Source organism: Eurypyga helias, unplaced genomic scaffold (assembly GCF_000690775.1).
Source record: "Eurypyga helias isolate BGI_N326 unplaced genomic scaffold, ASM69077v1 scaffold1812, whole genome shotgun sequence".
Taxonomy (NCBI): Eukaryota; Metazoa; Chordata; class Aves; order Eurypygiformes; family Eurypygidae; genus Eurypyga; species Eurypyga helias.
Genome location: NW_010235125.1, coordinates 61,969 through 88,075, shown reverse-complemented (window position 1 = coordinate 88,075; position 26,107 = coordinate 61,969). Strand labels below are relative to the sequence as shown.

At 37.3% G+C, this 26,107-nt stretch overlaps 1 protein-coding gene across 1 annotated transcript; it reads left to right on the top strand.

Annotated features, from left to right (window-relative positions):
- Window positions 1-608: 608 nt before the first annotated feature.
- On the top strand, window positions 609-25,761 carry CAND1 (cullin-associated and neddylation-dissociated 1). The gene is made up of 14 exons (XM_010146631.1): window positions 609-750; window positions 12,259-12,413; window positions 14,236-14,359; window positions 14,781-15,037; window positions 15,123-15,228; window positions 15,741-15,886; window positions 16,926-17,218; window positions 18,321-18,462; window positions 19,084-20,577; window positions 21,336-21,431; window positions 23,011-23,180; window positions 23,282-23,446; window positions 23,687-23,794; window positions 24,896-25,761. The coding sequence occupies exons 1-14, from the start codon at window positions 611-613 to the stop codon at window positions 25,118-25,120; spliced, it is 3,621 nt and encodes a 1,206-aa protein (XP_010144933.1). The 5' UTR covers window positions 609-610; the 3' UTR covers window positions 25,121-25,761.
- Window positions 25,762-26,107: the final 346 nt, after the last annotated feature.

Here is a 26,107-nt window from a genome sequence, read left to right as displayed (position 1 = left end):
TATGTCAGATTGAGGGCTGGATAAATCTATCAGCCATTGTCTGGACTACAAACAAACTAGTCTGTGCAGGGGAAGTAAATGAAAAACATGTAAAGAATAGCTTTGCTTTTATTTCTCCATTAATGTTTGGCTTTTGTGAATTTTGTGGGATAATTTTTTGAAAAACTCTATTCTTCTCTCTTGAAAGTTGTGTAAAAATAGACTCAGAGCAGAGATTACTTTTTCTTTTTGGCAAGCTTTTAAAAAAAAGCCTATTTTTTTACAACGTCAGCACAGCTAATGAAAAGACTTCTTAAAATCCGTGAAAGTGTCAGGTTTACACTGTGAAGATGATTTGGGATATAATGTAAACAGTGGAAGTAAAACATGTAGCTGTCCTTCTCATCAGGGAAGGATGATGGTCTAACTAAAGGTTGTCATTGTTAAATACAAATTGTCTCCTTTTTATTCTTCAAGTCAAATGCTACTTGCATTGCAAAACAGGTAACTGTAATCCCAACATTAAATGTGATTTATTTGATGTCAGATGGTGAAAACTGAGAATCTTGACTCTTGAGTACTGCAAATAACCCTTTTAGAAATAATTATCTGACTGTCTTTTGTCAGGTTTATGGCTACAAATGACCTGATGACAGAACTGCAGAAAGACTCCATCAAGCTGGATGATGACAGTGAAAGAAAGGTGGTGAAGATGATTTTGAAATTACTGGAAGATAAAAATGGTGAGGTGCAAAACTTGGCTGTCAAATGGTAGGTATTCTTTTTTGTGGTGTAAAGAATTATTTAATGACTAAACAACATAAAGGACTTCTGAAAAACTTGAAGAACCACTGCTGTGCAAAATAATTGTGAAACTGGTGTCCACAAAGGAGCCCTTGTACTTGTAGGCTACCTGCCTTAATTGTAGTTTCTTACAGAACGATCTGTTATTGACATTGCAGATTAACAGTTAGGGGTTTCATGTAACAAACAATGCATGCAGTCCTTGCTGAAAGTACATAAGTGACAGGCTTGTTCCTTTGTGACAACTCTTGAATGCTAAATAGGTTTTAAAAGATTATAATTCTTTATTAGTTGCTCCACTGATACTTGGCTGTGAGCAGGTAGGTGACATGTAGGGGGAGAATTGTAGTATTGGAGTTGTTTTCAAGCAGAAATAAAAATACAGAAAGGTAAATTTATGGTCTTGGTTATCAAATATGGAACTTACCTCTTCACTAACATTTGAAATACTGTCTTAATGGTTTTACATGCTTTACAGGAACTGTAAATGTTTTATGGGGTTGGGGTGCAGCATTTTAGAGACTTCTGTTGCTTCAGTAGCCTCTCTTCTGTTTAACTATATGTGTGGTGTGGCTTTTCCAGAGCACCCTTTGAAGAAGTACAATGTTTATTTTGACTTTCTGGTTTCGGGCTTCTGACTTTTTTCTGCCCTTTAGAAGCTTCTTAGCAGAGAGGCCTTCCTTAGTGTTCCTGAGAATGCTTGTTCATCAGTTCAGATTTTTGTCTTTTATTTGCTTTTAATATTCCACCTATGCTATGTAAATTCCACGGGAATGTGTGTTGAAGTAAACTTTCTACTGAAGAACTTGGGACAGCTTTGAAGAGGAGTTTGACACCATGACTAGCTGAGTTTGTTTCAGCTATCAGACTAGCAAAGCAGACAATTAAAGCCTGTATGTATACTGCTTATGGACTTAGAAACAGTGCTTGCTTCAGCTTCTGAAATGTTTTAAGTGGTGGTGACCAAAACCTTGCACAGAGAAGCTGGTGTAAGAATAGCAAGTTTCAAGCCAAAGATTAATATGAGCAGTGTAGTAATACAATTGTCACTACCTTTTCATTAGTCTCTCCAGGGTTGCAGTGTTCTTCAAGTGTCTCTTTGTGCCCTGCCCCCCCTCCCCCCTTTTTTTTTAACAAACAACTCAAAATGCCATGTTTCCTTTTAATTTGAACTTCTGAAATGTCAAAGTTTCTTGTACAGCTTAAGTTCAATGGGTTGTGCTCATTGTACAGATTGCTTGTACTCAAAGGAGTAGATTATTATAATTATGGATGGGACTTTGAGCAGCCTGGTCTAGTGGAAGGTGTCCCTGCCCATGGCAGGGGGGTTGGAACTAGATGATCTTTAAGGTCCCTTCCAACCCAAACCATTCTGTGATTCTATGAAACCTGGCTCAGGCTTAAAATTGCCTTTGTGTGAAGTAGCATTTTGTGGAAAAGTTACGTTGTGGCATACATGCCATACTCATCTTTAATGTACAACTTCAAGTCATCATGAAATTTAGATTCATGCACATACACACAGCTTATATCACAATCTTTAATGACAGTGCTAGAATTTTGGACTTAAAGGACATGTAATGCTTATTAAAACATTAAAGATTGCAAAGAGAAGAGAATGAGAAAATAGATGGCTGCTTGTGTATGTGTGCATGTGCACGTGTCCTGTTCTTACTAACCATTCTTCTGTTTTTACTTGTCATACTGACAAAATACTTCAATTTAATTAAAAAGACAAGATCCACTTAAAGCTTGAAGTCTTTTTGAGAAATCCAAATAATGTTAAAGAACAGTGTTAAATTAACTGTTACAGGGCAAGAAACAATGCAAAGTTTTCAGGTAAATTGTGAATGTTCATCTAGAATGTGTGCATCACTTGCACATATGCTCTGAGGACAAAACAAATAAACAAAACCCCCAAAACCAAAACAAATCCACACTGGGAGTGTTCTCTTAAGGCAGCTTATACACATGATGTTGCTCCATGACAGTTTTAAGCCAGTGTGAGCCAATGCTGCTGCTGCTCTGCTGTTCTTGCCCTCCTTGTCCCTTTTCTTGCACTGTTGCTTATCTGATTTTGTTGTGGACTGGTTTGGGGACTTAGTTTTCTGCTGGCTTAGCACTCTCCTCCTGTCATCAGATGAGCACTGGTAGAAACTGTAGTGGGGGTAAAGGATGGGAGAGGTTGAGCACTGTTAAGCTGTAGTTTTTCTAAGACAGTTCAAGCTGATCATGTCTTCCATCTACTACAATGCTGGGTGTAAGCCTGATTCACTGGGAAGTTAACATTTGGCCAACATATTTTTCTCGACTTTTTGTAGTTGTTGGTTTTTTTGGTTTTTTGTTTTTAGTATTTTGTGTTGTGGATCTTGTGTATTTTCTGCTACAGATTTACTGGCACTTTCGACTGAGGAAAACATAAACAGTGTTTAGATGTCTATGTTTAAATGCTGTGGTGAACTTCGGAGTTTTGAACTTTCATGAGACTGATACTCGATAACCCATTTAAGTATGGATACCCTCTCTCATAGAAAAAGGCGTTAAGACAACCCTGTGTACCTTTGAATCTGAATCTGAGACAGATTTTTCCTTGAGGAATGGAGGAAAGATTTGCAGATTATTAGAGGAACTCCTATACAGGTAGATCGATGGAAAAACTGTGGATGACAAAGGTATCCATCAGTCCCTGAGCAGATAAGAATCTTTTGTGGGAGGTTCAGTCTTTCAGGGTTTGATTCTTGAGTTCACTGAACAGAGCAGATTTAAAACAACTCAGAGCAGCCATAAAGCCATATTCATTTTTGGGCAAGTGTAGCAACACAAGTGGTGTTCCTGGTTTTGCCTTATCCGCCGTTTGCTTTCACATTTGGGGAGGAAGGTCGCTATTGGTTAAAATGCTGATGAATTTGATTCTTACTGTATCTTCAAAGCACACTGATATTTTGTTATTGATCCTTTCGGTTATATTACAGTGGTTTTGGACAGTATAAAACATGTTGGTTTTTGGTTAGCCGAAGTCAGGTTGCGAGTTCATGGATATTTGGGTAGCTACCTTGCAAGATACTTGTGCAGTTCATTTCTGAATAAAAAATAAAATTAATGAACTGCCTTAGTACTCTTGGAGTAAAAGTCAACCTGCTCTAAGCTTTGAGCCTATGGAAGGGAAAGGAGTGTATTTGTAAAGCTGTTATTGCAGGCAGTAGATGCAAAATAGGTAAGTAAGTGCAGGTTGTTCACCTTGTTTTTCGTAAGAGCATGTAAAATTTTAAATGTATTCCTGTTTGTGTTTTTTCTGGAGGAGTTATTTTTTGCTCTGCCTGACAGTCACAGGCTGCTTTGCAGTCAGCCAATGTAGAAAATGCTGTTGGACATTCTTATGGCATATTTGTAGTTGAAGGCGGTTTGTGTAGTCCCGCATGACATCCTGTGCACCTGGTGTCAGTAGTAGTTATGCCGCCTGTAGCTCTCTCTGAGTAGGTACATCTGGATTAGACAGGCAGTATGGTTTCTCTAAGCATAGGTGTTGTGTTGGATGTTCTTCATTGCTGATGATGTTGGTAATATTCTGCTGGCCCAAACTGCACACTGCTTCATCTGTTTTGTGCTGCAGTTTAACCTGTACTTACACATTTTTATTGGTTTACACTGTGACATGTTTCCTGAAACTTATAACAACCCAGACAAATGCACACACATATATGTATATGGAGGAAAAAAGAAGTGGGATTAACATAAATACTTTCAGTTATTCCTCCCCTGTGATTCTGTAGTTTGTCTGTGTTTAACAGCGTGACTTTTCTGGACAGTAGTTCAATATAGGGAACCTGCTTGATGCTGTGTGAGTCATTAGTGTCAATAGGATGATGCACATATTGGCTGTTGCGTTTTGCAGCTTTAGAGCACTTGGGATGTGTGTTGTGGTAATGCGCTGCTGCACGTTGCGCTGTACTGGGGATTTGAATCATGGGTTTTTTCCATTTCTGAATTTTTACTCTTCCCTGTAAGTAAATGTACTTGTTTAATAGCCATTAAAATGTGCCAGTTTGAGACTAAAACTGATTAAGAGTTGGTGTCTCTCTTCCTAATAAGGAGCTACAGTATGAACCCCTTTATTTTCAAATGTATGTAACTTAAAGGAGCCAGTGTGTTATAGTTACTGTTTATTTCCATAGGTAGCTGAATGAGCTTTTGACTTCAGGAGAAACTGGATGCGAATTATTGGCTAGCGAAAGGGAGAAGATAAAAAAACACTATCTGAAACTGCCTTCAAATCTGTAAAATGCATACTAAAGTGCAAAAGCTCTGTATTCAGAACTGATTTTATAAAAATCAGGTCTTTTTACAAGGACCTGTAGTGACAGGACAAGGGGTAATGGCTTTAAATTGAAATTGGGGAGGTTTAGATTAGATATCAAGAAGCTCTTCTTTACGGAGAGGGTGGTGAAGCACTGGAACAGGTTGCCCAGAGAAGCTGTGGATGCCCCATCCCTGGGAGTGTTCAAGGCCAGGCTGGATGAGGCTTTGAGCAACCTGGTCTAGTGGAGGGTGTCCCTGCCCATGGCAGGGGGTTGGAACTAGATGATCTTTAATGTCCCTTCCAACCCAGACCATTCTATGATAAAAGAAGGCTGTAGTTTGTTTCCTACTTCTGATAAACTTAGTTTGTAATCTGGGACTAATACTAAAGTCTGTTGGTGATATCTAATGATTTTTAAAAGCCAGAAAAACTTGAGAAAGTCTCTTAAAATTTACTTCATAATTAGTGTGTAAGCTTTATTGGACTAATAGACTGAATAAATAGGACTGTAGATGAAAACTCAGGTAAAATCTAGTTTAACACTTTCTAGAAACTGTAATTTCAAGTTTTTGTATGAATGACTTTATCATTTTAGTGATATGGTCATCTTAAACATCAGCAAAAAAAGTTTCCTATACTTAACTGAGATGGATCTAATTGACTAGCCTTCTGTTATTTTTAGTTACACACAGGTTACACTTGAAAAATAAATATATTGAAATTAGAAGATTTTAATAGCTGTTCAGTAGTTCAGGTTAAAAAAAAAAAAATCCATACCAGCATTTTAGGTGTTTTCACTTATGTTACAGCTGGTTTTTTTTTTTTTTTGGGTGGGGGTCTGCTTGTAGTCTGTCAAAGTTGATGTGTAAAAGGACATTGTCAGCTGCAGATCTCTAGGATGTGAAAGTTCTATTTTTATAGACCTGCAGAAGTAATTGCAAACTGCAAAAGTAGAAGCCATGATCTTTCCAGTAGTGAAAGGAGGGATGGCATTGCCACCTCGAATCTCACCAGATAGCAAACTCGCTGTTGATCAAAAGCAAACTTTTCAGGATTGAAGGCTTTCCATATTTTTGAAAGGATACTGTTACTCAGTTTCATTTGAATATGCTCCCATAATAGTACATGTGCTTGTTTCTGCTTCCCAGTGCTTTTATTTACAGTACTTTTGTTGGAGCATGCAGCATTACAGATGTGAAATGGTTTCTCCACATGCTGCACTTGCGTCATTTTATACTGGTGACTGAAATACGCAGGGAATTTATGTGGACTGCCATGGACAGACACCATGCCTTGGCATTGTGATAATTTCTGTTCTAGGTGATTTGTGCTTGTCTCTTGCAACACAATTTTCTGTGCATCATGGGTAGAAGAGTACAGCAACGCTGCGAGTAGCCACTGCCTGACAGTGGTGTGTATTTGAAGAGAAACTAGTGATGGGTCAATAAGATCTTGTGAAGGGAAAGGTTGGTTGATGAATGAAATCAGGTTGTGGAGAAATCTGTGTGCTTTTTTGAGCAACTGTTGGAAAATGATTTGATTTCTAGGGATGCAATCAGGGATGGCTTGATGTATTTTGAGTCTGGGAGCTGATTTTGGTAATATTCGGTCTCCTGTCAAATGCTTATGTATAAATTTATCACATATTTATCTGTTGGAGGAAAAAGGTTTTTACCAGTATCTGTGTCCAAAAATTATTTTATTAAGAGTGTGTATTAATTTAACATGATTGAAGCAGTAGCATGAGTAGATGAGGAATTTGGGTATGGTCCTCTAGACCCCTACTCTCGGGTGTTTAGTAGCTGTAGAGATGGTTTTCGGAATCTAAAGATTCCAGTACAGTGCCATTTGCCTAATTTAAAGGGCAGTGCCAGGTTAGGGCCTGAGGTTTGGCTGCTTCTAACAAATGGTGCTCTGTCAGAGCTGTTCATTTCTGCAGGAGGAGGTGTGCCTGCTGAAGCGAGTGAGAAATCATTCCATTAAGTCTTCGTTTTTGTGCACTTAAAGGGCTTCTATTTACACCTTTCATCAGATACCAGTCACTGTCTCAATTAACTGTTCTCTTGAGATTGACTGTATACATTATCTTCTAGAAATGTTGTGCCAAAGTTGGTTCTGCGTAGTTATTTTTAAACTATGTGTATCTCTGTAAAATCCTCTGAAAAATGTGTAAATTGCAATCTTCCTGAATTCCAGAATTCTGAATCTTCCTGGCATTGGGGTGATCATAATGCATCAGTCTCCGATGTCTGAGTTTGAAGTTTTGTGCATTAACATAACTGAGTTGTATGTAGTATTTCAGTGCATGTTTTTGGTAAATAAGTTTTGCCTTCGCTGTGCGTTCTGTGTGGTTTTGTGTTGCGTGGTTTGGGGTTTTTTTTAATTCCCAAATTGCTTGCATTTTCAGTAGGTTTTATCACAAGTAGGGTTCTGGTGGGTAAGAAGGGAAGGAAACCAAGGAGGTTATGGTTTGTGAAGGAAGGTGTGGAAGGCATGAGGTGAGATTGCCTTGGGAATTGTGTATTCCTGGTGTTTATCTAAGTACTGTGCCTCACAGGCGAGTAGAGTTTTGATTTCATGGGGGTGTAAGGCCTGATGAGTGTAGCCATTGAAAGAGGAGCTCCTAAGTTTGCCTGACATGGTGTCAGACCGTTAATGCCAAAGTTTTGGACCTTATGCTGTTTACTATCGTAATGTCCCACGGTGCTTGAACGCAAGGGCTTGCTTTATGGAATAGGTATATCTCCTTTGTCTGTGTCACCCTCCTGTCTGCACCTCTTGCTTGCTGTCTTTTGCATTGTTGAACGTATTTTATGATAATTAGCTCTTGCCACTGTGAATTCTTGGTCCTGTGAAAGAAGGGTAGCAGCAGTAGGCTACATACAGCAAGTTTTGGGATGGAAGTTGTATTTAGGTTTTGCCCTGCTGTGTAGGGCTATGCCTGCTAGCTGTCCAAGAGTGAAGCCCATAGATCTCAGCCCGTCGAGTCCAGCTGGAATTACTGGCTTGAAGTCTTCTGAGTGTGAGCCTAGTCCTCTAGTCTGTCTCCCTTCAGCAGCTGTGTGTAACAGTTTAGTTTGAGCTGTTGGAACACTTTTTTCAGGAGTGGAGAAAATGGGTGACCAGATCAGGTGGAACAGTGCTTTTTTGAGGGTTCACAGTTATCCTGTGGTGTGAGCTATACGATGGAGAGGGATGGCTTTGGAAAGAACAAATTCATTGTCTAGTGTGACTGTGTATTCAGAAGTTAATTCAGTATGGTCCAAGGTGCCAAGTCACGTTAAAAAAATAGTGAGATAATGCAAAGCATGTATTAAGTAAGCATACAAGACAACATTTCCTCATTAAGAGCACTTTGGAATTAAGCTACATGTTCTTGGATCTCCACTGCTAAAGCAGTGCAGGAATTTGTCTTTTCTCCAGCAGTATGTGGGGTTGTCTTGCGGTCATTCTTAGCAAATACAGTGCTAAGTTCCTTAAACTAACGTCAGTGCCTTTATACTGAATGCCATAGCCTCAAGTCTGTCCTTCTGAATGGTTGTCTGTGACCTGTGTGTTCCCTTGCAGCTGCCTGGCTGACAGTTTTATTAGCTAGCAGTGAACTCAGGATCCAGCTGTGCTCCTAGAAAGTTAAACCCCAGAGCCATTTCCAGTAAAATGTGAAAGACTGTTTCACTTGTCATATATTGTGTGCTCGTTTCTCAATACGTATAAATGAAGTCTCCTTTAGACGGTAAAGACTAAAGGGTGATTTTTTTTTTCTTAATACACTTGTGGGTTTCTGTAATACAATAATGTGGGAATTAGCTTATGTAAGTGCTAAGCGTAAAGTAAATTTTTGCCCAAATGGCATAACTTAATTTGGATTTTGGACTATCTACTTTTAGAATAACAGTCTTCATTGAGAGCTTAGTATCTTGCTAGTTTACACAGAATTTCTGATTGCCTGGAGATGATTTCCTGCCCTCCCCCCCCCCAAACCCTCTCCAGTTTTGTCCAGTTGACTTAATGCCTGTGCTTTTTTAATATGAAGCTTGCTCTTAATTCAGAATAATTTTCAAAATCTTATAGAACCAAAACACTTCCCACCCACCATTGTAATCACTAAGGTCTGAAAGGGATTACTGTGCATCCAGACAGTTTGTTTCTGTAATCTGGTACAACTATCTCATAATGTATTGAATTTGTTCACTGCACTAGAACTGCATACTAATATCTGTTAACCAAGGTTTAGCTCTGTATCCTAGTCTGGAAACTCAATTATTGCATTGTACTATCAAATATATGAAGTTGGAAGTTCTCTTGCCACCATTTTCCTAGTGTCTTGAGCTTGTTTTGTATTTGTACAGTGCTTTGAAATTCTAGTTTTGGGGAGGGGGAAATATTTCCCTTTGAGCATCAATCTGACTTGTGGCTGAACTGTTTTAAAAGTTTGATAATTGCTGTTTATTTCAAATCAACAAAATCTAAGTGCAAATCAGTAATATTTGGGAAGTTGTAATATATTAATTTTTTTCTAAGCTTGGGAAAACAATCCATCCTTGGACAGGATACTCCCTTTGCACTTGACAAGAAGTTAAACTAGGCAAATACTTCCAGTTGAAAGCTGTTTTATTGTTAATTGTGTTAACCTATTTTAGAAATAATTTCATCATCCTGTACAACTGCTGCATACTGCTGATGTTTCAATTAAGTGGTTACCGTATGGTCCTAAATCATTGCATTCTCAGAAGTCTCATATTTGTAGTGAATAGTGGCATATATTTGAAAATTTCAACTTTGCTTTCTTGATCTTAGTCTTGTTTTCCTAAGTTAGTTTGTTAATTTTTTTCTGTAGGGTTTCAGCTCTCCAAAATCAGTGTTTACTAACCCTAATGAAGTTTAGAATGTAATGCCTCCATATAATGTAGTCATCATGTAATTAGTTTGTGATTGTGATTAGATACATTGATTTCCACATATTTCAGTTTTATTCTTCTGATTTATCGAGAGGTGGTCTGTGTACATTGAGTACAATGTTGAAGGGTAGATTAAAAAATTTGGACTGTAACTTATAAGCCAAAGAAACATCCGTGATTGCTGGTTCTGTAATGCTTGGCTCCATCATTTGCAGCAGGAGACATGGCCTCTTAGCTCAGCACTTGGAACCACTGTAATGCTCTCTGTCCTCACAGCACAAATCTGATGGAACCATTTCAGAGGCTCACTTTGACTTCTGTACCGCAAGTTGGGCCCTGACTTTCACAAAAACAGCCACAAAGCTTAAGCTTTGGAAAACTGTTTCCTAAAAAAAATAACAACTTTGCACGTCTTTCCATTCCTCAAAATCTTAACCAGATTGTTTTGCTGCAAAGGGCTCACTTAAAATCCTCACGCGTTACTGCTCATTGAAGTTCACACTGAGAACACGCATGTAAAATCTCTTGAGAATCTTCTGTGCTTTTTCACTGTGGCTGAAGTTGAATTGGGTGGTGATATGTATAACTTGAAGTGTGTTTCAAAGGTTGAAGAACACTGTTGTTGAGAATCAGGCTGTAGGATTTCCTTGGTGGGACATAGGGAGCCACTGTTAAACAAAGAGGGGATCCAGACCAAGTCAGAATGCTATTTGTTATCCATTTTATTCAGGTGGAAGAGAAAATAAATATTAGCTTTCTGGGCATATATCTGTGTTTCTCCTAATTCTGCTGGTGGGTTATACTTCCAGTTCATGATTTCCACTGTTTCTGTAGGTGGTCCTTGCTACTGCTGTCTTCATTCTTGCCTCAAGCCATTACTTTTTCTCCAATGTTGTGCACAGCTCCTTGTTCTCCTGCTCTCGCTTCTGTTGGGGTCAGTGCAGAACTTAAGCTTGGTAGAACTTGAGCTTCATGTCGTATCTTGCCTCTGGTTTTAATAAGCCTGCTTTCTTGATCAGATAGTAATATTATGGATGTCACCACAGAGAATTAAAACAGGCAATAGCTGGCAAGATCAACATACAGAGAACAGAATTTTACAGAACACGGGAGCTATGTTTTTCAGAGTAGTTACTGTATGCATAGGTTAACTACTGTTTTTTGATGGAACGTGGTAGGAATGCGTATAGCACAGCTTGTAACACTTTTCAGAATTTGATGTGTTGATTGTTAATGTAGAATGTTTGAGGGAGTTGAATTAGCTTAAAAGATTTGGTAATTTAAAGTCTTTCAAAATTAATTTCCCGTTTCTGACATGCTTTGTCTGAAAGCAGGTGTTTTAAAAATAGGGAGAAGCTAGATAAGCAATTTTGGAGTGAGAAGTGGGAGGGGTAGTAGGAGAAAGAGTAAGTTCTTGGAGTTGTTCTTAGTGATATTTTTTTTTTGGTAGGTGAATGGAAAGATATAGAGGCAATGTAAGGCTCTGTTTTTTTATAACTTCCCTTTTGGAACAGAACATTAACAGTGCAGAGATGCTGAAAGTTGGTGATAGGGCTAGGAAAATGAAGAAGAATGCTGTATTTCTTATCAGTGAACTGGACTTTACTGGGACATCTGTGGTTTTAGTATTTTGAACAAATGGGAGCATTTGACAAGTGAATAGAAGATTGTTATGATCCTCAAAACAGTTGGAATGCCTAAAGTCAGTTCAGAGGAAAGAGGAAAACCCTACTGTGTGCTGCATGTATAGTGGTGCTCAGAGTGTGTGTGAAGGAAGAGGGCATGCCATGTCAGTGGTTTTTATTTTACCATTTGCATTCTATTAAGGTAGGTACTCGAAGGTACAGAGTGAGTCTGAGTGTGTATGAGTGTTGGGTAGAATAAAGATGGGTTAGAAGGTTGCTTACTTCCCTGAAAACTAAGCAGGCACTGATTGATGGTCAAGCATATAAACTGATGGCTCTGGCTAGGTAACCGGTTATAAATCTTGGTGTTAAGTGAGAAATAAGAAACTCTGGGTTTCAGACAGAAGCAGAAGAGTCATGCAAAAAACTGTTTCCACCACTACATTAAAAATATGTACTAAACCAGTATTTTGTTACTAGATTCATGGAGACAGGTTATCAACTTAACCAGTTGAAGGTATTCAGTTTTTAAAATTCTGCTTTATACTGCTACCAAAAACAGCCTTAAATTTGTGACTTGAATGCAAAATGCTGAAATAAAATGAGGGTTTTTATTTAAGGTTACAGATTTAATACTTTTCTTCTGTTTATACAGCCTTGGCCCTTTGGTGAGTAAAGTGAAGGAGTACCAAGTGGAGACCATTGTAGATACCCTCTGTACAAACATGCTTTCAGATAAAGAACAGTTACGAGACATTTCAAGCATTGGCCTTAAAACTGTGATTGGAGAACTTCCCCCAGCTTCCAGTGGTAAGGCATTTTGCACTCAAGGGCATCTAGTTTTATTGTTTTGTTCTAATAAAAAAAAAAAAAAAAGCAGGAGCTGGGTCCTTAAGTGAAGAGGATACAGTTCACTTAACATTGGAACCAATTTCTATCAGAGGAAAAATGTATGTCACAAATATCCTTTTAGTTTCTTGTTCTCTGACTGTATTTCCAGATTTTACTAGCTTAAAAAGTTTTTTAGTGAGGAATTGCATTAATGTGAAAACCAAACTTCATAGTATATGAACTTCAGCATAACAAATTGAGGTTAAAAGCTCCTATTTTAATAATTGCCTGGTGCAATATTTCTAGGCTGTAGTAATAGCTAAATCTGATTTTGCTTTTTGATTGATAGTATACTTTAAAATTGATTATAATGGGTATTTTTCCTTAATGAGCTGATTTCTTGTCTCAGTTTCTGGTAAGTGTTTAGGAAAGTACCTTGTATTTCTAACAATGGCCTGTTAAATTACTGAAATGCTTACCTGCAGTTTTAAATTAAGGCAGTCTTTCCTCCAAAAGAGATAGTAATGATGAGCAGCTCATCAGTTAATGGCATTACTTTTTTATTCAAGTGATTTTTCAGATACCATAATGTAGGACATGAATGAGAATGGAGAATTGATTAAAAAGGCTTTGGAAATGCAGTTATTAGAGACTAAGGTTTCTAAATGTAAAAAAAGTAAGTTCTGATTTTGACATCCCTTATTGAAATTCAAAATGTAAATCTTGCTTTTATCAAGCAGTAGTGAGATGGGTAAACTTTAAATAACTAATTTTAAGTAAATCAGTTTAAGCTTTTATTCTTTTGTTTGCCCACACAAAAAGGAGATTCTGGGATGGAGGTAAAAGTTAAAACAAAAACATAGCAAAACCTTTCAATATAATTAGTATTCCTAATACCAAAAGGAACCTAGGTATTATTTCTTGCTCTCAACTCAAACATAGATTGTTGTCTTTTTTTTCTTAGCCTCTGTGGTAACACATTTGACTGTCCAATTGTTATGTTTAGTTTTAGTCATATAGTTAAGAATAAGCCACAAATACTTAAATTATATTTATATTAATTAAATTATATTTATACCATTCCAACCTATATTAATATTAATTTCACATCTCAGTTCCCAAAGTATGATTAAAAAAACTTCATGTAAATCAAGGGCAACACTAGCCATTGGGCAGCTGTTACCATGACATGAGTTTCTTCTCTTCTCATAATTACTGTGTACAGTGTTAACACAGTTGGAGGAAAGGGGGAACTATGGAATTGTGGTAAAGACACGTTTACTTGAATTTTAAAATACATTTTCCCCCCTTTCTCAAATTTTTCAGCAGTATTTCAAGTATTTATTATTCAAGTAGCTTCTTGTGCAAAATAATTTTATTTTGCTGTCTTATTACATCTGTTCTTTAGAGGTGGCTATGTCTGCTTCTGTGCTTCCCCTTACCTTCTAGTTATTCCTTTATTTTTACCTATAGTCCTTTCATTTATTGCTCTAGACTTGTCTTGGCCTTCACTTTCCATTGCTTGCTCTGCCAAAATCAGTGTACTTTCTGTTGTAGTACCTTATGGGACAATTAAGAAGCCCTCCTGAGTATGTTTTTACGTAGGCAGTGTTTCAGCTCTAACACAGGGCATACATTGCATTAGCAAACAAACTGGCTGTTCCAGCTTGTTTTGTTAGGTGGGAAAAGCTTCTTTATGTTGAGATCAGGTTGCTTTCTGTAGTCACAAACATGAGCTCTGATGTTAAAACTTTTTGTTTTTTAAAATTATGAAAATGTTGAAGTTTTGTTGTACTTTCAGGTTCTGCATTAGCAGCTAATGTTTGCAAAAAGATCACAGGGCGCCTCACTAGTGCTATAGCCAAGCAGGAAGATGTGTCTGTTCAACTGGAGGCTCTTGATATCATGGCTGATATGCTGAGCAGGTAAACATCCCTCTTCCAAAATGATGGTGAATGTTGATAAATACTCCTTAAAGCTTCAACTTTAATTTTCCAAATGGTATATTATTTCACAGAACTTAAAAATTTAAATTTGGTAAGGCATTAAGTATGGATGAAACTTAATCTAGGGGAAAAAAAGTGAATGTATTGATGAAAAGTTGATTGATAGCTTAATTACTTTATTATTTAATCTCTGAGAACTGTAGTTAAGCTTATTTTATTGTTTATTGCTTTGAGGGTGCATTTCAAACTAACTTTAAACTTAAGCTTTTGTAACTTTTTTTTAAGACTTTAATTGGTATCTTTGTGATGTTTGGGGAGTATTTAAAGGAAATGTTACACAGTATATGAACAAAGTTATCTAGATTCAATTGGTTTGAGTTTGTGTTTTATCTGTTTTAAGGCAAGGAGGACTGCTTGTTAACTTCCATCCTTCAATTCTGACCTGTCTGCTCCCCCAGCTGACTAGCCCCAGACTGGCTGTGAGGAAAAGAACCATCATTGCTCTTGGTCACCTGGTTATGAGTTGTGGCAATATGGTTTTTGTTGACCTCATTGAACATCTGTTGACAGAGCTGTCTAAAAATGATTCCATGTCAACAACTAGGACCTATATACAGTGTATTGCTGCTATCAGTAGGCAAGCAGGTCACAGAATAGGTAAGAAAAATATATAAATTACCTGTTGCTTTAATAGCTTTTTAGATGAGAGTAATTACTTTGCTATTTTTTTTCCTCTTACCAGGTGAATATCTTGAGAAAATAATACCTTTGGTTGTAAAGTTTTGTAATGTAGATGATGATGAACTACGAGAGTATTGCATTCAAGCCTTTGAATCCTTTGTTAGGAGGTAAGTTATTGTCAGGTACCTATTTCGGGCTTTCTGAAGATCTAATAGTATGCCATTTGCCTGTAAACTGTCAAGAGACCATCTTCTTGGTACAAAATACTTTTGCAAGCTCTGAGCTGGAACTGTTCCTGTAACTCTGTCTTGTTACTTAACTATTAAGCAGTGTGTTATGTCTGTACTTCAGAAACCTTCTACTGTGCCATTACTACTTATGCATACAAGGCAGGGGGGGAGGTATTCTAACAATATTTGTTGTCCAAAAGGGGGGACAAAAAAAGTGATATCCAAAGGTGTATCTTGGTCCTTCACAATCTTCCAGTCTAGCAGATCCAGTTACATACTAGCATTGCCCTTTCTGACCTTCCTTTCTCACTTTCTGTAATTCAGTGGATGCGTTGATGGTTCTTGGTTTGGTTAATGTCTCTATAGTACAGTATGTGACGTGCAGTCTTCTAGAAATATTTCAATACTTCAAAGTAATTTGACATTTATTGTATTTTTGGTTTATGCAGATGTCCTAAAGAAGTTTATCCTCATGTATCTACTATTATAAACATTTGTCTTAAATATCTTACCTATGATCCTAACTATAATTATGATGATGAAGATGAAGATGAAAATGCAATGGATGCTGATGGTGGTGATGATGATGATCAAGGTATATTCTCTTTTTGGTCTGAGGGATAGGAAGAGCTTGTGAACCTGCACTCATTTGAGAAAATCTATATGGGTGGTATTGCTACTAAGTACCGGCATTTGAATTACTTGTATACTTTTGTATTCAATTTTTGTACTGTTCTTAAACATACCTTATGAACTCACTTCTTAGAATAAAAGTGTAGGATGTTGCTGGACGTAATTCCAAGAGTCAACATAAAGTACAAGACAAATATTTTAAAATACTTGAAGGGTGGAAAAAAGCAGAAGCATGTAGGATAATACAGCTAAAGTGAGAACAACATCAGCTAATTAATTGAAAATACACATTCAGCATGGGAAAGGCTTCTCACTACTTTCCGCTATTATGTTTTGTTACCTAATACATAAAATCAAAATAGATTGAAAGTGGCAGTCAGTATTTTCCTGTAGGATAAATAATGTTTTTGACTGTAAGACACATCACACTGTTAATATGGTGGCAACACCTCGCCATGTATAAGCTTCATGAAAGTTTGGATACACAAGGAATCTGAACCCAGAGGACAATATTTTCATTACTTTAAGAATGAATGAGCTGTATTGTTGTTGCTTTAGTAGTTAAAAAGTCAATTTGTATTGCTTATTGTGTATTTTGTTGTCATTTTTGCGAGCAGGGTATGGTTTTATTTTATTCCTAGAAAGAAACAGGAAAAATTTGTTGAATCTTAATCAGCTCGTAATTGTTGTTGCATTGTTGCTTACGTCACGAATAAAGAGGAATAGGTTTTAAATCAGTAGTCAGGCTCTAAATGTGATTGGAACCACCTTGTACTGTTTGCCGTTGAATACATGTATAAGGCTAGTGTGAAAAAATTGGCAGAGAAAATAATTAGCCTTACAATTTAGGCAGTTTAGAAGGCTGCTTAGGTATGTTTTTTAACGTACTTGGGTGTGCCTTACACAAAGAACACAAGTGTGTTCTTAATAATTGTTTAAAATAAAACTTGATGCTTTGATTGTCTAGACTTGAACATATGAATCATTTATCTTTTTTGAAGGGAGCGATGATGAATATAGTGATGATGATGACATGAGCTGGAAAGTGAGGCGTGCAGCTGCTAAGTGTCTGGATGCCGTGGTTAGCACACGACATGAAATGCTTCCAGAATTCTACAAAACTGTATCTCCTGCTTTAATAGCCAGATTCAAAGAACGTGAAGAGAATGTTAAAGCAGATGTTTTTCATGCATACCTTTCTCTTTTAAAACAAACTCGACCTGTGCAAAGTTGGCTTTGTGATCCTGATGCAATGGAACAAGGAGAGACACCTTTGACGATGCTTCAGAGTCAGGTTATTTTTCAAGATTTTTCTTATCTTTGAGAAGACACACTGAAGTTGTGCCCTGTTCATCAGGATAGTTCTTGAAATATGCCATATCATACTTTCTTCATACACAAATTTACAGTTTATTATTGTAGTAAGAACATGGAGAGCAAGCCAGGTAAACTGGCCCAGAAAAGTGCAGCAGTCTTGAAAACTGAAATTACCAACTCATGCAAATGTTATCTGACTTGAGTTGTTTACCATCACCTGTAAAAGTTGCATGTCCTATGAATTTAGCCAAATTACCAAAGCAAAATAGTCATTGTATGCATTCTGTAATGCACACATAAGCTTTAATGATAGAGGTAAAACTTGATTTGCTACAACATATTTTTATTTGCAGAGTAAAAAGGATAATGCTTAAAAACTTTTTCAAAGTGAATTATTTGGGTGACTTCTCAATTATTGCTCTCTACAGTTTTATTAATGCAAATCTAGTTCTGATTTTTTCATCTCACTTTTTAAAGTTAGATTACTATTTTTTTGGATAGCAATTCTTTTGCATCTTCATTTCCCAGTGTTTATAACTTCTCTAGTTCTGTAGAGAAATTGGAAATAGAGGGATAGGGACACATCTTTCTGCATATTCATGATGAAAGGCTGTAGGAATTGCGCTTGTTCAGCCTGGAGAAAAGGCTCTGGGGAGACCTTACTGCAGCCTTCCAGTACCTGAAGGGGCTACAAGAAAGCTGGGGGGGGACTTTTTACAAAGGCCTGTAGAGACAGAACAAGGGGTAATGGGTTTAAATTGAAAGTGGGGAGGGCTAGATTAGATATCAGGAAGAAGTTCTTCATGGAGAGGGTGGTGAGGCACTGGAACAGGTTGCCCAGAGAAGCTGTGGATGCCCCATCCCTGGAAGTGTTCAAGGCCAGACTGGATGAGGCTTTGAGCACCCGGGTCTAGTGGAAGGTGTCCCTGCCCATGGCAGGGGTTTGGAAGTAGATGGTCTTTCAGGTCCTTTCCACCCCAAACCATTCTATGATTCTATGACTCTATATCCCCCCAGTGAACAAAAGTGAAAGAAATGTCTGCTATTGAATCCATTAACAGATGGTGTGATGATTACAGGTCCCCAACATAGTTAAAGCCTTGCACAAACAGATGAAGGAGAAAAGTGTGAAGACTCGTCAGTGTTGCTTTAACATGCTGACGGAGCTAGTAAATGTATTACCTGGAGCCCTAACACAACATGTTCCTGTACTTGTACCAGGTATGAGAAATGTATTATTAACTTCATGATTTATTAGTACATTGGATGTGAAATCTTTAAGTCTTGACTGTGCTTTTTGCAAAAGCTTTGAAGTGTTGCTTCTGTTCAAAGAAATTGGCAAAATAATGAGCTACTGTGTGGATATAAATATTTCAGTGCATATTTCCAGTAATCTTGAAAAAAAGGGTTGGCTCTAAGGTTGAGATTTTTTTTTCTTCTCTATCTGGAAAAAAAAGTTAATTTGCTGTTTAATTGCAAGAGCAAACTGCCTTCTTTCTGATCTCAGCAGAGGGAAATACTGTCCATATTTTAGCTTTTGGCACCTGAAATGTTGAATCTTGAAGTAACAAGGAAAAGTAAGTTTGGAGAAGTTAATGGTTCAGTATCCCATTATAATTAAGCCAATATATCACAAACCATCAAATGGCCCACGTCCTCTGTGTAAAGGAAGCTTGAAAACTAGTTGATTTAATAAAATGGTGAAAGGGGCTTGGAAGCATTCAGGAAAAGCTGGGAGCAAGGAAACATAAATGGAGTGTAGCTGCATTCCTTCAGAAATGTTGAAGTTTTCTAACAACATAAATACCTAACCCAAAAATACATTTTTCTTTTTTCTTTCAGGAATAATTTTTTCACTGAATGACAAATCAAGTTCTTCTAATCTGAAGATAGATGCTTTGTCCTGTTTGTATGTGATCCTCTGTAATCATTCTCCCCAGGTCTTTCATCCTCACGTTCAAGCGTTGGTACCCCCAGTTGTAGCTTGTGTTGGAGACCCGTTTTACAAGATAACATCAGAGGCGCTTTTGGTTACCCAACAACTTGTGAAAGTCATCCGTCCTTTAGACCAGCCTTCTGCCTTTGATGCTACTCCTTACATCAAAGATTTGTTTACTTGTACAATCAAGAGATTAAAGGCAGCTGATATTGATCAGGAGGTGAAAGAAAGGGCAATATCTTGCATGGGTCAAATCATCTGTAGCCTTGGTGACAGCCTGGGCACAGACCTGCCTAGTACACTTCAGATCTTCCTAGAGAGGCTGAAGAATGAGATCACTCGGTTAACTACAGTGAAGGCAATGACATTGATTGCTGGTTCTCCTTTGAAGATAGATTTGAGACCAGTCCTTGGGGAAGGAGTTCCTATTCTTGCTTCGTTTTTGAGAAAGAACCAGCGAGCTTTGAAACTGGGCACTCTTTCTGCTCTAGATATTTTAATTAAGAATTACAGTGATAGCTTGACAGCTGCCATGATTGATGCTGTCCTGGATGAGCTTCCACCTCTGATTAGTGAAAGTGATATGCATGTATCACAGATGGCCATCAGCTTCCTGACAACACTGGCTAAAGTATATCCTTCCTCCCTGTCAAAGATTAGCGGGTCCATTCTCAATGAACTTATTGGGCTGGTGAGATCTCCTCTACTTCAGGGTGGAGCACTTAGTGCCATGCTAGAATTTTTCCAAGCTTTGGTTGTGACTGGTACAAATAATTTAGGCTATATGGATTTACTGCGCATGTTAACGGGTCCAGTGTACTCACAGAGCACGGCACTTACTCATAAGCAGTCTTACTATTCCATTGCCAAATGTGTTGCTGCCCTTACTCGAGCCTGTCCTAAGGAAGGACCAGCTGTTGTAGGTCAGTTCATTCAAGATGTCAAGAACTCAAGGTCCACGGATTCCATTCGGCTTTTGGCTTTGCTTTCTCTTGGGGAAGTTGGGCATCACATTGACTTAAGTGGACAAATTGAGCTGAAGTCTGTAATACTAGAAGCATTCTCTTCTCCTAGCGAAGAAGTCAAGTCGGCGGCATCTTACGCGTTAGGCAGTATTAGTGTTGGCAATCTTCCTGAATATCTGCCGTTTGTCTTACAAGAAATAACCAGTCAGCCAAAGAGGCAATACCTTCTTCTTCATTCCTTGAAAGAAATAATTAGCTCTGCCTCAGTGATTGGTCTCAAACCGTATGTTGAGAACATCTGGGCCTTACTCCTGAAACACTGCGAATGTGCAGAAGAGGGCACAAGGAATGTTGTTGCTGAATGCTTGGGCAAGCTTACGCTGATAGACCCAGAGACTCTGCTTCCACGACTCAAGGGATACTTGGCATCAGGTGAGTAGTAGTAACTCACATACATACTGTAGCATATGGCCGTGTACTGTCTATTAATGAATTGATCTAATTTTGCAGATCATGTGATTAAATTTTCTGATACTCTTGAATGCCTTCCTCCTGTCCCAGTAATATGAAGCTTAGACGGTTCCGTTTTTACTAGGAGTTGTTACTCATGCATAATGTGAATTAATTTTATGTTGTGCGTTGAGACTGGTATTTCAATTAATTATGTTTAACTAAAAATTATAAACTTAAAGGGTGAGGAGCATGGGCAACAGAGCCAACACAGCTTGACAAACCAGTTGCAACGTGTTGACATTTTGTGTTAAATCACAGTATTTGTAATTTTCAGAGAAGTATTCTGAAATTTTTAAGGATTAGGAAGGGTTACTGTGCGTAATTCATTTATCAGTTTCGTATCAAGAATATCGACGTTTTCTTCGTGTGTTTCTGGTTTAGAGAAGAGAGTGGTTTGTAGGACTATATGTTGAACTAAAAAATTTGTCCTAATAGGCTCATTACTTGAATTTTCTGTAGCAGAAAATGTTAAATGTTATGTTCTCTCTTCCCGTGTTTAAAATGCAACATAAGTACATCTATGGAGAAAACATACTGCATTGTTAGTATTAACTAACGTTTCTTCTTTGGTGTTCTTAAAAGTATTACAAATTTTAAAAGAATGGAATTAAATGTAACTTAAATTCTGTAGTTGTACTGTTTTAATGTTGGATACTTACACTTCCGTTTCATACTAGGGTCCTCATATGCTCGAAGTTCAGTGGTTACTGCTGTCAAGTTCACTATTTCTGATCATCCACAACCCATAGACCCCCTGTTGAAGAACTGCATAGGTAAGTTCTCTACTTTTGGGGCAGCTTCTACGTTTTCAAGCAATAGAATTGCACTTAAAAATTGTTTGTTGTGTTTTCAGAAGAAAACCCTACGTGCAGGTACCAGAATTAGCCGCTAATGTTAACTGTTGGAAGAGTTCTAAAATGTTTCTGTACTAGCCAACTATTTCTATTAGTTCTAGATTGTTTGAGTTCTGACCAGTAAAGGTTGTGTGATAAAAATGGTATGGATTGAAGCTGTGGTGAGCAAAGAATACAAGGAGCTAGGGCTTTTAGGAGGATAGTACCCAAAATCTGGTTTGCCTTGCCATGTTTTTGCTAAATTATATCAGTTTGTTGAATATGGTACTGTTTTTACACAGAAGGATGGTCTTGGAAATATTTGACGCTCAGTCATTTAAAATGTCTATGCACTTGCATTTGCAAGTTCTGAGTATTACCAGGTGGCAAACTGTGAATTTAGGTCCTTAGGATTCTATAATGCTTTGTGATCTGAAAGGTGCTAGAAGTGTGCGTATTTTTACAGGGATAAGGTAATGAGAGCTTTCAATATAGCATCAGTATGATGAAGAGCTTTGCAGTGCTGTGGTTTTTTGATCTTCTTTCATTTGTATGACAAAGTATTGTAGACTTGTTTAATATGCTGTGATGAATGTTTTATAGTGGCTTGATTACAGGTTTAAAGATACGTAAAAATTGTGTATAGTGCTAAAACTAATTGGGGGAAAAGATTAATTTTCGAAAACATACAGTTTTATTGAGAGCAGGGTTTTCTGTTTAAGGGGAGGTGGTGTCAGTTCCTATGTATTATTTTCATCACTAATTTTATTTTCTTTTTAATAATAATGTTAAAGAATTGACTGCTTGTGGGTTTTCTCCTCTCTGTCCATCCCACTGAAGCTGCTTTGCCTCTTTGGTTTCTGGAAATGCTTACTGATTATCTAGTCAAAAAACTATTGGTATCTAACAGTTTAAAAAAATATTTGGTTTTGGTGGTTGTTTTGGTGTGTGGGTTTTGTGTTGTGTGGTTGGTTTGGGGTGGGGTTTTTGTGTGTGTAGAAGTCACTTAGATGTTTACACCCTTTTGTTTATCTCATTTTAAAAATTTCACTCAAATATATGCCAATTTAGGGGTTAAAAATCAATATATTGAGAGTTTCCTTATGAGGTGTTCTGTAATTCTTGAACTGTAGAATTTAAATTGGTTTTCTAATGTATATTCTAGGAAACTTTAATGGAGAAAAGGGAAGACTGTGTTAAATATAATTTTCATAAATTTACACACTGTACCATTTAAAAAAAAAGTTGAAATATCATTAAGTGATAGCCACTTATTTTTGTGGTGTTTTTTCTGTTTTATTTCATTATCTGAAATGCTATATAATACTTCTGATACAATTATGATTAAATAGGCTTATTTGTGTAATCATGCTAAAATGGCCGGTGTTGGTCTGTCTCATCAAAATAACTCCTCCACTAAATATGCCCTTCTGACAGGTTAAAACTAAGCAAAGGTATTTTTAAAGTAGCAAAAGAAAAAGATCCTTATAGGTTGACTGACTTCTGTACATGATTGCAGGTGATTTTCTGAAAACATTGGAGGACCCGGATCTCAATGTCAGGAGAGTAGCCCTTGTAACATTTAACTCTGCTGCACACAACAAACCATCATTAATAAGGGACCTCTTAGATACTGTGCTTCCTCATCTTTACAATGAAACAAAAGTCAGAAAGGAATTAATCAGAGAGGTATGTTAACTAAAAGAAACAGTGCTAAATGTATGCAAACTGATTTGTTTTAGTTTTCTAAATATACTACTTCCTAACATTGTGTTTTTATTTGCTGACAGGTGGAAATGGGACCATTTAAGCATACAGTTGATGATGGGTTGGACATCAGGAAAGCAGCTTTTGAGTGCATGTATACTCTTTTGGATAGCTGTTTGGATAGACTAGATATATTTGAATTCTTAAACCATGTTGAAGATGGCCTGAAGGATCACTATGATATTAAGGTTAGCTGTCATTTTTCTCTGTGTTGTAAGCAGTGACTTAGTCAAAATATTTCAAATAGTCAATAGACTATTTGAATGGTAAATGGTAAAAATATCACTTCGTATGCTTAAGTACTTCACCATATTTGCCATTTTCATTAAAGAGTTGCTGTTAAAAAGGTTATGCACTATTGTAGGAAGTGCCTCTCTGTATATGTGCTGAGTATCACTGATTGTGGACTTGGTTTTCTCTCAACCTAGATGTTAACCTTCTTAATGTTGGTGAGATTGTCTACCCTTTGTCCGAGCGCAGTGCTGCAGAGGTTGGATAGGCTTGTTGAACCTTTGCGTGCTACGTGTACAACTAAGGTATTGTTTCAAATTTAAAACTTATTCAAGTTAATTATTTTGTATTGCCTTCTAGAAGCATAAATGAACTTGCGTATGAAGAATACTTCTGAGAATGTAGGTGTATTGCTGCAGCATTTCCTGAGTGATTGCTCATAAGCTGCAATAGGGCAATATAAGTATGTCGGCCCTTACATATGTCTTAAATTTCTTTAAATTACAAATGGAAGAGTTAGACCTGTTAGCTTCTTTTCAAAAATCCTCTGTTTCTTTGATTCCGTGTTTGTTCCTTAAAAATCTAGCTGTCACTTGGGCAACTTCTAAGTCTCCTTTCTTTATAAGTAGGAAAAATGGAATACTGAGTTTTTCTGATGTCTAATTATTATGTTATTGTGGAAGAGCATTTGGGTGATGAAGGATGGAGGCAATGTGAAATTGTCCTGTTCCTGTTGTTTTGTTTTGCTTTCTTTTTCCCTTCTTCATTTACATTACAATATTCTTGGCTCTTGGCACTTTCCTGCTCGTCTTGATCCACCTGCATGCTCTGACAGTCATTTAGTGCCTGATCTACCTTGCTTTTCCATTCCCGTAATCTCTTACATTTCACATCAGGAAATTTGGCGGATGCTAATGGTAACTTATGTTTGTATCAGAAATATATGTGAGAATTAAAGCAGAAGGTTAAACAGTTATTCTAATGAAGGTCACCTTTTTAAAATTTCTATTGTCTGGAAGCTGAAAGTATTGTGATGATAGAATTTTAATGTTGTTAGCTGTTATAATTGGGTTTTGATTTGATATTTGACTTGGTAGCTTACAACCTTTTTCTGCTTACCTTGCAGTATTCAAGTTTGCCTTATTTGTAAACTGCTGGTAAAAAGTCTGCCAAAAAGTAGATGCTTGGAGTTGTTTCTGCTCCTTTTTCTTCTTGTAAGAGCTTAGGCTATTTTGAAAGCTGTGCAAAATGTTGGTGTGGAAGGAAATAGGTCTTTAATATATATGTATATATATTTTTTTCTTTTCTTAAGATGGGTAAAGAGGGAGGGTTAAGCAAAAGTTTCAAGCTTTTTGTTTGTTCTGTTTTTTTGGTTTTGTTCCCCCCCCCCCCCCCCCCCCCCTTAGGTAAAGGCAAACTCAGTGAAACAGGAGTTTGAAAAGCAAGATGAACTGAAACGATCTGCTATGAGGGCAGTAGCAGCGCTTCTAACCATTCCAGAAGCAGAGAAGAGTCCACTAATGAGTGAATTTCAGTCACAGATAAGCTCTAACCCTGAGCTGGCAGCCATCTTTGAAAGTATCCAAAAAGATTCATCATCCACTAACTTGGAATCAATGGACACTAGTTAGATGTTTGTCCAAAATGGGGACCATTATGTTGAACCATATGATGCACTGAATTGACAGGTTATGAGTAAGAAACAGAAAAAGCATCTAATCTACACATTGTTCCACTTTATTTACCTTTATGGAGACAGTTGGCTTTTCCCATTGTTGCTTTTTTAGCATTTATTCCAGAAATGTATTTCCATAATCCAGAGTTTGTTAACCACTCTTGTTTTAGTGGATTTGGCCACATTTGGGATATAAAAAGTTGACGCATGGTGTATGGAAATGGGTTCCAACATCCATTTGCCCTGTAATGTTTAGGATTAAAATGTCAAAATTTTGTGACCATGATTTTTTTTCTTTATTCTTTCTATTTGTAAACAAAAAAGAGAGGGGGGGAGGAGTTGGGAATCAAGGATCCAGGTGCACCGTGGTTTTGTATAACTTTTTTTTTTTCCCCCCCGGCTTCATAAATTGGTTTGTCTGGCAGATAAATTCTGTATAAGATTTATTATACTAAAGAGAGGGTTTGGGCACAGTTTAAAAAAAAAAAAAAAGAAAAAGACACAAATGTCACTTTTAAAGATGCGGGGCTTAGAAAACAAATACCCCTGTTGTGCACACTAATTTTGCATGAGCAAGTTTACAAATATATATTGTCTGTAAAAGAGCATGTGCGGTTTATTCTCAATGCAAGTTTAAATAAGTTCTACTGTATCAGTGCAGTTTTCAGGTATTTTTGGCATACAGAACGTTCATGCAGGAAGGGACAGATGGAGGTTGTTTGTCTTAACCTGGCTTTTAAAAAAGTGGTGTGACCCTGGAGATGTTCTTAGAGTAAATATGACAACTCGTGCAGTTTTCCTGGGTTTTCATATTCAAAGGCTGAATCCCCTTGAATTGAGGTGGACGAACCACAACATTGGAGGGAAATAGGATGAGATGGAGGTAAAATAAGCAGAGAACAACAATAGGTGCTCAGTGGCTGCTGAACTCTGGTTTCAACTT

What these genes read in the sequence shown, in the direction of transcription:
- CAND1 (XM_010146631.1), top strand. Translation starts at nt 611, where the DNA reads ATGGCTACAAATGACCTGATGACAGAACTGCAGAAAGACTCCATCAAG. An exon ending in TTTGAATCCTTTGTTAGGAG is followed by an intron (nt 15,229 to 15,740) that starts GTAAGTTATTGT and finishes TGGTTTATGCAG; the next exon opens with ATGTCCTAAAGAAGTTTATC. An exon ending in TGACGATGCTTCAGAGTCAG is followed by an intron (nt 17,219 to 18,320) that starts GTTATTTTTCAA and finishes TGATGATTACAG; the next exon opens with GTCCCCAACATAGTTAAAGC.